The sequence below is a fragment of the Drosophila mojavensis genome, unplaced genomic scaffold (assembly GCF_018153725.1).
Source record: "Drosophila mojavensis isolate 15081-1352.22 unplaced genomic scaffold, ASM1815372v1 contig_16, whole genome shotgun sequence".
Classification (NCBI taxonomy): domain Eukaryota; kingdom Metazoa; phylum Arthropoda; class Insecta; order Diptera; family Drosophilidae; genus Drosophila; species Drosophila mojavensis.
This window is the reverse complement of record NW_025318693.1, coordinates 10,750,122-10,767,488: the sequence shown is the minus strand read 5'-3', so window position 1 is coordinate 10,767,488 and position 17,367 is coordinate 10,750,122. Positions and strand designations below refer to the sequence as shown.

The window sequence follows — 17,367 nt, the reverse complement described above, 5'->3', positions numbered from 1 at the left end:
GACTATCGGAATGTTTGCCTGTGCGTTACATCGATTCATCGATATAGGGCAACATACCCAGACGCAACACAACTCTGTTGTTCTAACCTCAAAGTGGCTAACAAACAAAAGTTGGCTCAATAATAAATATATATTTTGTTTTGCCATTGAATGCAAATTGTTAATAATAGTGAACCAACGATGATGTGTACGCGATTGAAACATTTACAAATTTAAAACCAACCAACAAGCAACTAAACGTCCATTGAAGTCAAATAACAAAAGCAGCAGCAGCACAAGCAGCAGCAGGACCGAGGCAACATAAATACAAATACACAAAAAAAAAGACCAAACACGCCAGTAAATAAATAAAAAATACAAAACCCAGCAGCTGAAAGGCATATGCATTAAGCAAGTGTGAAGTGCTGAACAATGTTTTAGTTAATTTCAACTTATATTTCTGCTACTTTGGATGTGAAGCTGAAAATGAAAAATGCTTTAAATTACGATTTTCATTGCGTTCTCTCTGGCCGCGAGTTGCCAGAGGAGTTGCTCGAGACATTTTCTACTCCTGCCACAGCACCACAGTGATTTAAATACAAAATATACGTCCGTCGTGCAACGAAAAATGCTCTCAAAGACAATCGCAATAAATATCAACAGCAACAACAAAAACACCTAACGAAATCAGAGTCCGCGTCCATCGGTGCTGGTGACTGCAAAGACACCCATCACTAATACCTTACCACATATATAACCGGCGAGTGCGACTGAAACAGAAGCTGTTGCTCGTCCTTTGCCTTGTTTTTAGCATTTAATTTGATTGTTTGCCATTGTCGTGCCTCTCCGAAACACTCTTGTTATAATTGCTTTTCATTGTTTACGTTTATTGGCACATTTGTTGAACACTCTTAGCTCATTTTATATTTAACATTTAATTGTGCAATTTCCGAGTTATAACGGTTTATAGTTAGAAAACAAATCCCTTGTTGAGCATTTATATCAAAATGAGATCTTCCTTGTCGCATTTGCCATCGATATCACGTCCAGCCGCTACAGCCACAGCAAGAGCAACATCAACAGCAACAACAACAAAAACAATAATATTATTAGACCCGTCCAATTCCAATATCTCGTTACCATCATCAATGCATTTTCCACGCTCGACGAGGACCATTCGCTATCAAGGAAAACAAATGGCATAAAAGCAATTTGAATGTACGTATCCAATATTTCAATTACTAATTAATAACTTATCATTTTGTATTGGATTGACTTTTAATAGGGCAATAGGTGTAGATGATGTTCATAGTACTCGTTAATAGAAAATTTGATTTAGCTGTCGATATTTTTAGATTTGTTGCGCCTAAATGGGCGAAACAATGATAGAAAATAAAAAAATAATTATGCTAGTTTTAAATCTGCTATACATATCTGAAATTCGAGGCGCTAAGCCTAAATAAATAAATGAATAAATAATAACACTAACGTTACACGTTATATAGTTATTCCAAGTGTGCCATAGATTGTGTACCATTTCATTTCATTGGGTGCTAATATGCTGTCTTCATTTTCTGAGCGTGTGTAAATGTATTAGTGACTCAAGGAATATGAAGTCTTTGTTACAGTTTCATACTAGAAACTATTAAGAAATTAGATTCAGGTCGGACATTTAATATTTAGTGGGCGCAATTATTATTTTTTATTTATGATTATATATACATATAAACGCTTGTGTGTGCTTACTATGAGAACTTAAATGTTTAATAACTTTTCTTGTGGATGTCCTTTCACTTCCAGATTATGATTATACCATGGATATACTTGCATTTGCCAAAGCACAAGTCTCTAGTATTTAAAATACGCCTTTTACAAATGTAAGGATGAGGGGGTGAATATAAGAGTGAGGGGTAAATTGTGAAAATAAATTGAAATTCCATAAACAGCTTATGAATCTACGTTTAAAATTGGGCGACTCTAGCTTTAAAGATGTTGTAGATATAAATTTAATACAGATAATCGTTTTTAATCGGTAACAAAATAACGGGACAAGCTATCGGTTTTTGAAGCAAAACTCGATATCCGCGTGGCATACACGGACATTTTACAAAAAAATTGAAGTCTCTAGCTTTTATATCTTCTGAAATCCACACAACTTGCTGACAGACGGACAGACAGATCGCCCTAATCAAGAATATATGTATATACTTTGTGGGGTCTGCCACGCCTTAACGCATTTACATACATTTCAACAAAACCATTATAAATGGGTTCACGGTATAAAATATATAGGTTGAATCATTAAAATTATAATTAATAATGAATAAAATTAGCTTGCAATTATTGATGAAAAATAGTTACTAAAATACAATAAAAATTTATAAAGCGTTAGATTAAATCGGTTAAAAGAAATGAAAATTAAAAAAAAAAATTATAAAATTTTTTTCTATTAATGCTATTCTGTCCTGCATTGCATTTAGCTCGTTTAGAGCGGAGTGCAGTTGTAACTGAGGTATCCTTTAAAGCTGGCGAATGTGAAGTCCGTGACATAATTACTCTATTGTTTTTGTCCAAAGAATATACTTTGCCACTAACATTTTATAGCACTTGATAGTCTTGCTCATATAATATATATATGTATATATTCTCAATATTTCCGCTGTTAGCCTATTCGAAACAGCCACAAAAATGTGTTTTCGTGTTGGAATTTAAATTGGATTGCTGAAGAAGAAATTCAATAAAATATATTTTGTTTGATTGCATTTACGCATTATCTATTTGAAGTCGTGCGAGAAATATTTGTAAATTCACCCTTCGAGGAATGTGTTACAACACAACTCGAACCCAAATCAAACCACATTTTCAAGGGTGTTTCAATTTGTTGTGCAGCCTCAAGGGGAGTTTTATTGCTTTCTTCGATTGTTATAAATTTGTAAATCATATTTGCATTGGTACATCAAAACGTTGAGTGTCTATAAAATATTTAACACCCCATAAATATTTTATAATTCCTAGCTAGTTAAAGTATCAGTTATTACTTATTTTGTTATATACTGGAATAAATGTATTGTAGTTGTAATTCAAGGTATATTGACCTTGTTGAGCTGCATGAATTAGACAGAAGGACACGTGTCCTTAAAGTATAGATATTATTGATCAAGACCAACACGCGAACTTTAATATTAATTTTGTATATATGCATAAATAATATTGATAATAACATAGCTTCATCATATTATCATTATTAATTTTGAAGTTATTAAACTTACGACAATTATTATTCAAATTAAAATTTTGTCTACAAATAAAAGGTGTGCCCCGCATCTGAATATTTAGGCAAGTGCATCCACAACAAAAATAATCAAATAATTAATTTCAAATATTAGAACATATTTTTCAAACCAGGCTTCGCGTCAGTTTTGGGATATTTCCAAGTTGCTCCTTGTTGACTATTCACTCTTGTTTAATGCCTTATCCACTATGTTGAAAATACAAATCATAGCTTTGGAAAAATTGCAGTTTGGTTTCGTTTTCTACTCTAACTATATATGGAAAGGGCTGTTAAAATTTTAATTCAGTTAACTTTTATAAAAATAACTACTTTAGTTTGATTAAATAAATTTGTTATTTAAAAAATTTATTTTATAATTTAATGAAAAAATCAAAATCAATTTCTTTTCTTTGTAGAAACTGCAGTTTGTAGAATCCCAAAATCTCCTTTAAATCCACACAAATGCAAATTACACATGTAAGTATATAATTTATAATATATAATATATAATATATAATATATAATTTTTTAATAATATAATAAAGAATATTTTTTGTAAATTTTATATAATATCCATTTTTTATACCCTGAACCCATTGAAAATGGGAAATCAGGGTGTAATGGTTTTGTTAAAAGTATGTAACAGGCAGAAGGAGGCGTGGCAGACCCCACAAAGTATATATATTCTTGATCAGGGCGACGAGCTGAGTCGATTTGGCCCTGTCCGTCCGTATGTATGAACGCGTCGATCTCAGAAGATATAAGAGCTAGAGACTTGAAATTTTAGTTCCTAGGTCCGTGTATATCACACATATCAAGTTGTTCTTTATATATCGATAACTACTCCCAATATTTTATTATCGATTAAAAACCGTATCGAAAGCTAGTTATTTAATTATATCTCCTACACCTTTAGAGCTAGAGCTTCCAAATTTTAAATGTAGACTTATATGTATTTTATATAATTTCGATTTTTGTTGTAATTTACCCCCTACCCCTATATCCACCCCCTCACCCTCACCTTTGTAAAAGGCGTATTTCAAGTACTAGAGACGTGTGCTTTAGAATGTACACACATTTTCATCATATGATTACGCTCTGAAAGTTTTATAAAAATTGTACGTCTAGAAATTAAATTATTCAACAAATAAATTCTTATAATGTTGCCCACACTACAGCGCAGCCCAAGCGCAGTCGCTGCTTACTGCGCAGTTAGCAGAGCGCGTTCTACTACGTGCGTGTGTATGTATGTGTGTCGAAAAGAAGTGCAGACTGATTAGAATATCAGATTAGAGGGTTCAGGGTATCTCCTATTTGAGCAGTCTCGACTAGAGTCTTCTTACTTGTTTAAAACTATAAGCAAATTTACATTTTACTAATAATAAATATTATCACTTCTCAATATAATTAAAATTACGCATGAGTTATATTAATAAAATGGTTTACTTTGAATAGATTTGATAAATCTTATTTTTGGTCAGAAGCAATTCGTGAACAATATTTTATATATGTTATTCATGACTACATGAAAGTAATCCTGCTCAGATAGAAAGTATAAAAGTTTTGCATCTTTTGTTGCTATTCTTTGGTGCAGTTCAAAATATTTTTATTTTTCTGTTCTTAGCTCTTCCTCCTCAATTGTAGCATATAATTTAGTGTGGTCACTAGAAACAAATCAAGGGGGACCAGGCTTGGGAAATAATAGAACTCCGCAGCGCCAATAGTCTCTTGTTTTTAGATATAATTACAGATTTTGTGTAGAGTTTTGTGAATTGGGAAACAATCGAGGAAAAAGATAAGTACAATTGATTTGAACAATTTACAATAAAAATGCCTAAATTCCTTCGGCATTGTTGAGGGATATGGATAAGTAGCAAATTAAGTGCCTAGAAGAATAGGCGATGTTCCGTGAGCTATTAGTATTATACATTATTACTTATCTAATAACTTGCAAGGTTTGACAAACAAAATGTGAGTGAGCATGTGTTGTTTCTAGCATATATAGCATTTGTATATATATTTCAATAATATTATTTGAAAAATATCATATTAAATGCTGTTTTGCCTTCTACTACCATTTAAGAATTGTATGGAGATTTCGAGTATTAATTCGATAAATATATGTCTGTATATCTCATATTGAAATTAAACTCAAAGTTATACAGTAAAAGTCGTAAAAATGCAATAAATATATTTATATAATAATTATCAAGTTTCCATGAGATAAACTGTCTTTCTTGAGTAATAAACTCACTTTATTTACCATATATATACATATTTATTTACTTTTATTTATATACATACATATGTATGAAAAGACCGCAACAGCTTTTGATCGGAACTGTTAAATAAAGTTTGTTTAAAACAAGTCAAATGCATGAAGGTCAATTGCATCACTCTGAATATGCAACTTGTGTCTGTGGATGTGTGTGTGTGTGTGTGCTGGTGCGTTTGTTTGGTTCTGTTGGCCCCCTTTACTTTTGCAGTCTAGACTCGGATCAGACTTAACATTCAACATTCAACATTCAAAGCTCAAAGCGAATGGCGCTCGTCGGCAATTTGCCTTTAACCTCATTAGAAACAAAACGGCGCCAATCCCGTTCAGGCCCCCACCTCAGCTCCGCCCTCTTTGGCAAAAGTTATTGGAAATAAATGTTTTGTTCAAAAAATAAAAACAGAGAAGAAGAACAGGAGTTTTATTAATAGAGTGACGAGGGTGGCTTTGTGATTTGTGGTTGGGGTGCATTAAATGCAACCCTCACAGCTTTTACATGGAGCTCGGTTCGAATTGTTTGGATTTGGTTTTCTTGTTCTCTTCATTCTTTCTTTGTGTGTACGTACACATAGCCACTGGACCTGCGCATATTGGTTGTACACACACACACACACACCCACATACATACACACATACCCACACACACACAGAGCGACTTCTATTCCGTAGTGGCGTCTCTTTTGCTCACATCGGGCGAGCCAGGCCGCAACCACTGACACTTTCAAATGAACATCCTTTGTGTTTGTTGTACATGAAGCATCATTATGTTGGTCGCTCGGGCACTCAGCTGAGCTGGTCGACGGGGCTTGTGGGCGTGTGGCCGTGTTGCCGTGTGGGGCAGCTGGTCAAGTGGCGCAGCTTCTGCATGACTCAGCCGCACTGATTGGAGCATCAAGCACTCCAAGTTCTTCGACTCAATCATCTAATGCCGCATTAAATATTCCATTTCGATATTGGAAACCAATTAAGAATGACTTGAAATCGAATTCGAAATACCCTTGGGCAGTCATAAGCAAACATAATTGATATTGGCATAATACAATATATAGAAAATATATATATCTTATAGCTATATGAAATATTTGATATCGACATAAATTGGGTTTTATTGCCTAGAATATTTTGCTTGATTTATGCCTTTTCGTAATATAGTTTCTTACAATTTTGAAATATTTTGTTTTTTTTTTTTTTTATTAAGTGACGTCTTTTCACCTGAAGAGCTCTAAGCTTTGATGTAGAAATTTCCTTATTAGTTTGAGACCCATCTATGGGGTTATACATCATCTTATGTATATATCTATACATATATCTGTATATATTTTATTTTCAACCTAATAGTCGAGCTGTTCGAGCCTTGTGAATTTCTTTGTCCCATAGCATACTCAATTTCTTAAACTGTAAAAATTCCACACATCTACATCTGAAGTTTTTCCATATGATCGGTAGCACCTTTCATTGCCAATGTGATTATATAAAAATTACAAAGGTATATCTATTTCATTTTTATGCTTTGATATTCAATCTTATGCTATATCTTTTATTCGTTTCCCATAAGATATGGATATACACAAAGATATGTATATACTCATTACATGAGCCCATATGCTACATCTCGTCTCTGTAACTTTATATTCATAAAACCCAAGGTAAAAATCTATGTCTTGGAAATATTAAGAAACTTCGATGGGATATTGAACATAATAAAATATCTAACTATCTGCGGCTAAAAATATTATATGAATATTAAATACATATACGGATAAAAAAAATATGACTAGATTGTGGCAACTCTAATAACATTTATCATTAACATTAAAACCTCAAGTCTACATTTTTAATTAAAGCTCATATTTTCCATTATACGTCTAAGGTAATTATACCTTATGCAACATATTTTCTGACATAGCTAAGATACCCTTTGCTTGCGCTTTAATGCGCGCATGCAACAATTGTGCCCGAAAAAGACGCAATCGGCTGCGTGCCACCCTCTGCGAAATGCCACCCTGCTAACCAACTGACAGGCAGCTACATGGGCAACCCCCAAAATACGAAATAAAAAAACTGTTTATATACACTGCCATTTATATATATACACACACACACATAGACAAGCTCACACACATACATACGTGTAGTGTCAAACAGGATGCATTTGTAGTTGTGAACCGAGTTTTGCGAGCTGCTGAGCTGCTGCTGTCAACGGCAACAGGATTCAGTTTGACTCTTTAGCTTTGTGCCGTTTGTCAGGACATCTCGTGGCTCGTGATTTGTTGTGTGTGCTTGTGTATTTGTCAACAGTTGTGCTCAAGTAGTGAATACCTGAAACGCCGGCACCTTTCAATTGACATTGTATCGCCGACAGATCCTTGGCGAAAACACCTTGCATCGAGCGCATGAAACTCGGGCGCATTGTAAGTAGACAGTAGAAGCAGCAGCAGCGGGATCATTGCGGCAGTCATTATCCTGCCGCATCCTGTTGCAGCGGCGCATCGTTTTGCTCAACTCGAAAACCCCTGTCAATCATTATGAAATCATAATAAGTACATATACATATATATTTGGTCCTGTGAAGCGTACATAATTTAATAGGGATAATAAAATATGGTTCTGTTGTTTGTCTGGCAGCGAGGGGAATCGTTCTGCCTTGCCTCCGGCCCCGCCTTGAGATTTATTGTTAATCTCTCAGCCATTCAACCGGCTGGAACTAAGATACAAAAGAACTCGTTGCCCGCAATAAGTTTCACATCATCATTATATCGTAAGCATAATTTAATAAACTGATTTCCTCTTCAATTGCATCCATTTGGCAATTCGCATTCGATCGCAATTCGGTGTCTATTGAGCATAAACTTTATATAGGAATTGTAAAATTGATAGATATTTTGATTTCTTATGTTTGATATTTAGGATTGAAGTTCAAGAAACTGAATTCGGGTATGAGCAGGAAAATTGGTTTTCAATTGATAGATGCATATTATAATATAACAAGTCTGATGTAGCATAAATATAATATTGCTATTTTAAAATAATTTCCAGTTGAATTTTTGTAAACGAAAAGTAAGGTTTACAATAAAGATTAGCTATATACATATGCTATATGTGTATAGAAATATGTTATCAAATTTTGTAAAAATATAACTGGTTTTTCTTGTAGGTTAGGCTTAGAATTTGTGAATATTATGACCGCGATAATTTAAAATAATTTGAAATATAATTATATATAATATAGATATAGTTTTCAAGCACACGATAAGTAATGCAAGTTATCATATAACTCTCACCGAAATCAGCGGTACATAATCCAATTCAAGCACTCTAACGAGTGAAGCAAACGCTTTACTTAAGTTAAACAGAACGTATTCCCATTTAGTCTGCTAGTAAAACCTACTGACTCAAGTATATAGTAGAGAGGAACGTGTTTTACGGTACCAACTTTTCGTGTACCTCCAAGTCAATTCAAACAAATTTACTTTATTGTTGCACTTTTACTGTCGCGAGCAGCAGTCGCGAATCCTTTCAGATCGATGATAGGCTCTAAGCGCTGGCTAATCATAATCAAGCTAATGCACCGTTAGAAGGAAATATAAAACTCTTACAAAGAGAAATATAAAATATTTACAAAGCTAAATCTATTTTAGCACCTGCTTAAACGTAGCGCCGGTCGCTGGGTCGAACAATATGGACTCTATTTAATATTTTTTTTACCTTAAATTCCATTCTATCATAAAAAGGTTAGTATGTGTTTTTTATATTCATATAAAATATATTAATAAATGACGAAATAAATTAAATATATTATATATCTAATATTAATAGGGATGCAATAAATATTAAGAGTTCTTCTATATATGTAGTATTCTGTACTACTAATAAATATTGACTGAATTATACAGTAAATGATTTATATAATCTAATATATATTTACTAAAAAATTTCTTAATTTTATCTTAACGCTCTCATCAAACAGTCTAGTCTAAGTACAGTCTAGTCAATGAACAATAAACTCTGTAAGGAAATTATAATAATGATGTTGTGAGAAATTCTTTTAAAATATCTCCATTTACTCTTCACCAAATTCAAGCTAAAGATAAAAAAAATTAGTCACGAAAAATCGTATTTCAAGTAATTTCTTGGGGAAGAATTAAAAAGAAATGTTGGCTTACCAAGTTGAGGCGGCTTTGACGTGTTTGGCGGGCATCTTTGTTGCATTAGAGCACTGCAGGCAGCTATTATATGCTTAAAAGCCAGTTGGATGTCCTTTGATGTTGGCGTTTCGCGTGGCTGAGGATTTGGGTTTTGCTTGCTGCAGCATCATCAACTTATCTTTTGCGCGCTTTCAAGGAGGCGACGTGCATTTTCAATAGTTCGGCTGCCAGGGACTTGGCCACAAGAGACCAGTGGGTGCAGCGGGACAGAGAACGATAGACGAAAGAGAGAGCGAGAGAAAGAGAGATAGAGAGAGAGAGAGAGAGAGAGAGAGAGAAAGAGTGAGTGGGGCGGAGAAGTAGTAGTGGGCTTCAAGTGGCCAGCTAGAGCTTGGCGCATGGATATCTATCTAGCCATAGATGTGTGTATGTGTAGGTGTGGGTGTATATGTGGGTGTGTGTCTATCTCGCGCTCTTTCTCTGTCGGCGCGCTTTGTGGATATTGTGTGTGCTTGTATGTGTGCCTCGTGTTGAGCGTTTTTAATTGTGCCTTTTGCTTTGTCCTTTTGGCTGTAATGGAGTGCTATGCAAATGGCGTTTTGATGAGTTTCCTTGGCTCTGGCGCTCTCTTTGTTGTCCCAGCAGACGTTCATCCCCCTTTATTACGCTTTTATCACTACGTATATACGTATTTTTGTGTGTGTATGTGTGTGTGCTTGATGGGAAGGGCTGCTACTGCTGCTGCTGTTTTCGTTCTTTGTGATTGTTGTTGCCGCTGTTGTCGTTGCTCTGTTGTTGGCGACGACATAGCGTTCTTATGTCGTTGTCGTTGTTGTTGTTGTCGCTTTGACTGCGAAACGGAAGATGAAAAAACAAATTTGTTGATTTTCATGCGCGTCAGACAGGAGCAGAGCAACCACCACCACCAAATCCAGCTATACATATATATGTATATGTGTGAGTGTGTGTGCGTTCCATTTTCAAATTTCGTACATCACGGATTATTGTCCTTCCCTTTGGCATGGCCCATGTGCCCTGCCTTGCCTTGCCCTGCCCTGCCCTGCCCTGCTCTGCCCTGACTGTGCTATATTGTATTGGTCGATAACGTGAACCAATCAAAAACGCTCTCAAAATGGCCGCCATTCAATTTTCTTCGATATATCAAATTATGTACAACTCAGTGGGAATTGCTTCGGGGCCATCTGCTCGTGGGCAAATGCAGCAGCTTTTCACTAAACTTTTCAATAGTTTGCAGTTATGCTTCGCCTTCTTATTGAGTTTTCCCTTTATATATACTACACAAGTTCGAATGCATCATAAAAGGAATATAAGGAAGGCATTCAATTAAAAGTTTCTTGAAATTGCATTTTACTTTAACACCCAGTTGACCCTATTTCTAGGTGACTGAGTACTTGCGGAGAATTATTCGCAAATAAATAGAAATTTATACATATAATATGTGATAATATTCCTTAAGATAATTTAAGAAAAATATGAATACAGTAGAATCCGGTTATACCTACTCCGCTTATGGTGTCCGTACGGTTATTGCGACAAAAATTCTGGTCCTCAGACAAATTTATCTGATCAAACTTATACAGTTAGAGCGGCTTACAGGTATAACGACGCGTCGGTCCCTTGAGCCGCATTCTTCTGTATATCATATATTATCTTTGATATTATATGTATATTAATCTACTTCGAATTCATATATAAATTGAACTTTCATTTTGTTTCTCTTTCAGGCCTTGTCTAACTGCCTTCCAAATTCGCAAACGAAATACATACACCAAGAACATCTTCCATATCCCAAATATTTTTAAAATATCTGGCGTTTGTGATTTGTTAAAACACGTTTGATTGTATTAGGACATAGAACTTAGGACTAGATAAAATATTAACACACTATACAGCAGCTAACCAGCCCAGTGTGGATCTACGACAAAACAAAGAGAAACGAAAAAGCGAGAAGCGCACGCCTATCTAAGAGTGGCATGAGCCATCAATTGGGACTCCGGAAACATGGTGATAATGAGTGTAGTGGGCCACGACCACCTGTACCCGGAGAAGAGAGCCGAGTTAAAAAGGTACGAAACTAAATAGTTATTGTATTAGTAATATAAGATTACATTCTCTTATATTAATTAATCTGCATAGATGACCGAAGGGGTAATAGATACCTCTAAGAACTCACCTCCATCTTATCTAAACTGGGCCCGCACGCTAAATCATCTGCTCGAGGATCGCGATGGGGTGGAGCTGTTCAAGAAATATGTGGAGGAGGAGGCGCCCGCCTACAATGATCATCTCAATTTCTACTTTGCCTGCGAAGGTCTGAAACAGCAAACAGATCCCGAGAAGGTGAAGCAAATAATCGGAGCCATATATAGGTAAGTGAATTAAGAGCAAATCGAGTTAAATTTATTTAATTTATTTAGTGAAGAAATTGATAATAAGTTGTAAATATAATTATTACTAAAATAAAGTCAGCATAACAGTAATAATACCTTATGCTTTGTCTGTCCTTCTGAACGGTGTGCCGGACTGCAGTTGCTATTGCTGTTTGTCGACCAAAAACCTCCTTTTTTTGGCGGGCGATATGCTGCCCTGACCTTAAGGTGGATAACTTCTATCTGCTCTAACCACACGCTGTCTTCAGTTTCCTGCGTGCAAGCTTCAGTCAATCCGCCGGAATACCTTTTCAGCGAAATCACATACTCCGCTCAAATATCCTTTGTCATTACCTATTTGCTCGGCAATTTTGACAGTCTTTTTAATGTACTTCCATAGTCAGAGACTATTTGAGGTAAGAAGAAAGTCGTCTCAGCCACTGATCTAAGTTTGGGATTGTTTCGCTATTCAACACCCGTGCCTCCTTCCAGGAGGCTTAAGCCCGTTGTCGCAAGAAGCTTTACCGCAATTTCGCACCAAAAAATTTAGATTTTTGCAATGATAATAATAATTACAATGCCCATGTTAATGCTAATAATAATAAATGATTTTATTAATATTCTTTATTTTTATTTTTTGAATGATAAAATTTAGGTATATTTTTTGGTTTCATCAATAATAATTATAATTATCTATTATTTCTTCCAGATTCTTGCGCAAAAGCCAACTATCTATATCTGATGAATTGCGCGCGCAAATCAAGGCCATCAAGTCAAATGAGATTCCGCTCAGTCCGCACATTTACGATCCTATGCAGCAGCATGTGGAGGCCACCATACGGGACAACATCTATCCGAGCTTCCTCTGCTCTGAGCTGTACATTCAGTACATACAGCAAATGTCGGCGGTGCAGGAGCGCTTCAGCAGCAGCGGCGCCACAGCGACGGGCAGTGCGGGCAGCAGCGGCAGCGGCGGCAGCTGTGGCAGCAACAATGGCAGCGCTGCCGGCGCCTGTGCTCTGCCGACGGCGGCAAGCAAACAGCTGTTGGGCACAGGTGGAGCTGGCGGCAGCGGCGGCGGAGCAGGCGGCGCTTCGATGCCGCCGGGCGTCTTCATCAATCTGCCGATGAGCAGCGGTACAGCGCTGCCAGCCGGCACATGCAGTGCCAGTGGCAGTGTGTATGGTCCATCAACGTCAGCTAGCTCCAGTGGCTCAATCAGTGCCACCGACACGCTGCCGCGCAGCTCCACATTGCCCACGCTGCACGAGGATTCGGTGCTGTCGCTATGCGACGACTTCGAGAAGGTGCACGTCGAGAGCGGCGGTGGTCGTGCCCATATCGATTTACCTATGCGTCTCACGCGCGACCTTCTGATAGCAACTCAAAAAAGAAGACTGGAAATTAGACCTCCCGGGTATGTAACATGATATCATCAAAGACACTACATTTACACATTAGATTTAATAATAGATCTATGCTTGCTCGTGGAATTTCATAGAAAATTATTAAAGCCCATTTAGTTTACTCTCCTCCTACTACTACTATTACTAATATGTGTAAGTTAATAAACAAACTAAAAGCATGTATTTATATGCCCATCAATTCTTTAGCTGTTTCAGCTATTAATTTGTATATTATTACATTTCGTTAACACAAGTAAATTGTATGAAAATGAGACTTCATTTTAAGGGTAGTTTTTAGATTTTTAGGCCTTTCAAAATGGCTGAAATTATACGATTTGGGATGTATGTTTAAAAAGCGAAGAAGAAAAAGCACTTTGAGAGGCTATTTATACTACTTTATGGCATGCAATGAGTATATTGGCCTTATGAAAACTGTTTGTACTTAGAGTATATGTATATGCCTAATGGATATGATTTGGTGTCCCTTTTTTATTATTATATATTCATTCTTAACAAAAACCTAAACTTAAAATCGTAGCTGTAAGACCATATCTTTCACAGAATGTTTTTCTTTCGGACGAATTTCTTGGTTTTGACTCGCTTCTAATACCTAATTTTTCCCCTTGTTAAGATCCGTAGTCTTAGATTTATAAAAGTTAAATTCGTGAGAATCGCATGGAAAAAATATGGCGACAGAGTGTGTAAATAAAAACTAATAATATCAATTTAAGTCAATAAGACTAGCGACAACTTAGAGTTAAGTACAGTTTAACATAATTTAATAGTGCTCCTATAGACATCTAAATAAATAATTTTATATTCTTAATTTCATTATATTTATTATACTATAAATAGACTTAATTTAAGCATTTTAAACTTTTTTTGTTTCTAATAAACATACCTCTATTCATTTAAATTCTTTTATTAATCTGTTAATTTTTTTAATATGCTTTCTTTTTATTTTCATATATATAAAACCAAAAACAAAAACATATTTGTACGATCACAAACCCACGAACCCACCTAAACAACAACAACAACACAACCATGAAATGCGACACCCATCTACACACACACAACAACTACTACCACAACAAACAAAACGGATTATTTATCTACATTATTTTTGTATAAACATTTTTTTTTTTTTTTTCAATTATGGAAATTTTTGAACTGTACATAAAAACGAAAAAAATTCGCCGCATTGCATGGATCCATCAATTATGTTACTCCTTTCCCATTGCCTTATGAATGTGTTTCGCATGATAATAGAGCTCATGGTTATGTGTATACTGCGAGCACCAATACATCCTTTGTACCAAACTCTCGCGTCGATTCGGAGAGGGCAAGCGTTAGCTCCGGCGGCCGCACCGACTCCGATACCATGTCACTGTCCAGCTGTTCAATGTGAGTTTAGAGATAATAAGAGAGAGAGAGAGAGAGACCGTCTACAGCTTATGGAGACTATGAAGAGTGACATTTATACAAATCATAATTAGTGTAAAATTAATATTCAATGACGTATTATTCCATTTGCTTGCAGGGATGGCCGCCCTTATATAGAGCGCAGACATAGCTCGACGGAGAGTAAAGCCATACGGCAAAGCGCCATGGCGAATAAGGAAACGAACAGCTTTCAGGTAGTCAAATCCTTAAATTAAGCTCGACATGAATATATGTATATTCAATCTTTACTCTTTTCAGGTTATACCCCGCACGCAACGATTACATTCGAACGAGCACAGACCGCTATCGGAAAACGAATTATTGGCGCTGCTGATACCCAAGCTGGAGGAGGTGAAACGCAAACGGGATTTGGAGGAACGTGCGCGCTTAGAGGTTAATATTTATATACTGCCATTTTATTTAGAACTAAACTGGAATTGTGTTTGCAGCGCATGCCCGGCACCTCATCGAGTGCCAGTGATCGCGCTTTCGCCGAGGCGATACGCGAAAAATTTGCGCTCGATGAAGACAACGACCAAGACATTTTGGACCAGCATGTGTCGCGTGTGTGGAAAGATCAGACGCCACATCGCTCGCCCGGCACAATGTCTCCCTGCCCGCCCATACCATCGAGAAGACGCACCGCAACACATGACTCCGGCATGGTCAGTGATGGTGCCATGAGTCTGAGTGAGTTCCAGCTAAACATCCCATCAATTGTCAAAACTCATGCAAATGGTTTCTTTGCCGTCAGGTGGACACTCAATGAAGCACTCAAAATCCATGCCCGATTCCAGTTCCTGCTCTAGGAAGCTAACAAATAAATGGCCTTCAATGAACACAGACAGTGGCATAAGCATGTTCTCTGCTGACACAGTCATGAAATACAAGGAGTCAAGGTAGACTGATTGAATTATTTACCAATTGCTTATATTGAATTTCTTGTATTTGGATATTTTGCAGCTCCCGGTCTGGTTCAAGTTCGTCATCAAAATTGGAGGAAGGAAAACGAAGACTGGAAGACGAGCCGCGTCGCTCTCGTCGATATGCCCAACCGCAGCTACAATCCCATATGGTGGCCATGCAGCAGCAACAGCCATTATCCTCCTTCAGCAGTAGCAGCAGCGGCAGCAGTACAATGCATCACCATCAGCCTGCTACTATTGCAACGTGTCCACCGCCGTTGCCTATCAAGCCGCCGGAGACGGTTGTTGTGTTCTCATTCTGCGAAGAGCCAGTTCCTTACAGAATTAAAATACCCGGTACTCAGCCGACCCTGCGCCAATTCAAGGACTTTCTGCCCAGAAGGGGACACTTTAGGTATGGATGATATTAGGCATTTTGTAAAAATTCAATAATTTATATATTTGGCATTTGCAGATTCTTTTTTAAGACTCATTGTGAGGACCCTGATAGTCCAGTGATTCAGGAAGAGATTGTTAATGACTCCGATATACTGCCGTTGTTCGGAGACAAAGCGATGGGTCTTGTCAAACCATCCGATTAAACATTAAGCATTAAGTGTAGATTTTGTATTTAAGATAAATTATGAAATGTGAGGGAGGTAGGGGAGAATGATGTATGGTATGTACATGCATCTTAGAGATACAAACTCGAGAAGCTATTCCCAGAAATCAAAACTTAAATAGAACTAACTGTACATTCAATAGGCTTTTGCAAGCATCACAAACTATTGTACGTGGGGGATCTGAGGGGAAGGGAGACTGGGTTTGGGACTGGGATTGGGATTGGGACTGGTACTGGGGGAGCGGGCTTATGGGGTAGTTGATAGTAGGAAGGAGCAATGTGTTTCATCATTTCGTCCTTAACATCCGGAGGTATTTTTCTAAATAAACGTATGATTAATAATAATGAATTAACACCGAAATCAATTTGATGTATATGTATTTGTTATAAGTCGAGCAACGCGAATCGTACATTTACGTATATATGTATTTATTGTATTTTGTATATGTTAACACACAAACTCAACGAAGATCCTGAAAATTAAGTCAAAATACTTTGTATATCCCACGTACCGAACACACACAAACAAACGATAGAAATTATTGAGCACAGCACAAAAATGCAAAATGAAAATGGAATAATTGAAAGATGGAAAAATTAAGAAAACAATTTGATGGGTATTCCTGAATTTGGATTTGTTTGTTACTTTTTACTAACTATGGACTGCCTGCAATAAATTTTGTTAATATTTTTATAATGTGCATTTTATGATATGATGATATTAACAAAGTTCTATTCAACTTGACGAAAAATCAAAATATAATCTGTTTTATTTTTGTATAATCTATTGTACTGCATATTATAATGTATGTAAATTTGAATTTATGTATTTATATATATACACTCAACACACACACACACACTTACATGCATATATTGTGCTTTCGTCTATATTATATATTTATATAAAAATATATATATATTTACC

The 17,367-nt window shown here is 36.4% G+C and overlaps 1 protein-coding gene across 3 annotated transcripts; it reads left to right on the top strand.

The window, feature by feature from the left end:
• Positions 1 to 58: 58 nt before the first annotated feature.
• On the top strand, positions 59 to 17,133 carry LOC6572763 (axin). Of its 3 annotated transcripts, XM_032728074.2 has the most exons (12): positions 59 to 1,197; positions 3,667 to 3,727; positions 11,416 to 11,757; positions 11,828 to 12,060; positions 12,770 to 13,477; positions 14,739 to 14,873; positions 15,010 to 15,106; positions 15,171 to 15,305; positions 15,362 to 15,602; positions 15,667 to 15,811; positions 15,876 to 16,232; positions 16,293 to 17,133. In XM_032728074.2, exons 3-12 carry the CDS (start codon positions 11,665 to 11,667, stop codon positions 16,417 to 16,419), a joined length of 2,271 nt encoding a protein of 756 aa, XP_032583965.1. In that variant the 5' UTR covers positions 59 to 1,197; positions 3,667 to 3,727; positions 11,416 to 11,664; the 3' UTR covers positions 16,420 to 17,133. The 3 variants fall into 3 exon arrangements, with proteins under 3 accessions (XP_032583965.1, XP_032583967.1, XP_032583966.1); XM_032728076.2 differs by lacking the exon at positions 14,739 to 14,873; XM_032728075.2 differs by lacking the exons at positions 59 to 1,197; positions 3,667 to 3,727 and adding an exon at positions 7,753 to 7,936.
• The last annotated feature ends 234 nt before the right edge of the window (positions 17,134 to 17,367 follow it).

Bases quoted from the DNA above. Each gene is read 5' to 3' on its own strand.
- LOC6572763 (XM_032728074.2), top strand. From the start codon at position 11,665: ATGAGCCATCAATTGGGACTCCGGAAACATGGTGATAATGAGTGTAGT. The intron at 11,758-11,827 runs GTACGAAACTAA...TAATCTGCATAG, and splicing joins AAGAGAGCCGAGTTAAAAAG to ATGACCGAAGGGGTAATAGA. The intron at 14,874-15,009 runs GTGAGTTTAGAG...ATTTGCTTGCAG, and splicing joins TCACTGTCCAGCTGTTCAAT to GGATGGCCGCCCTTATATAG.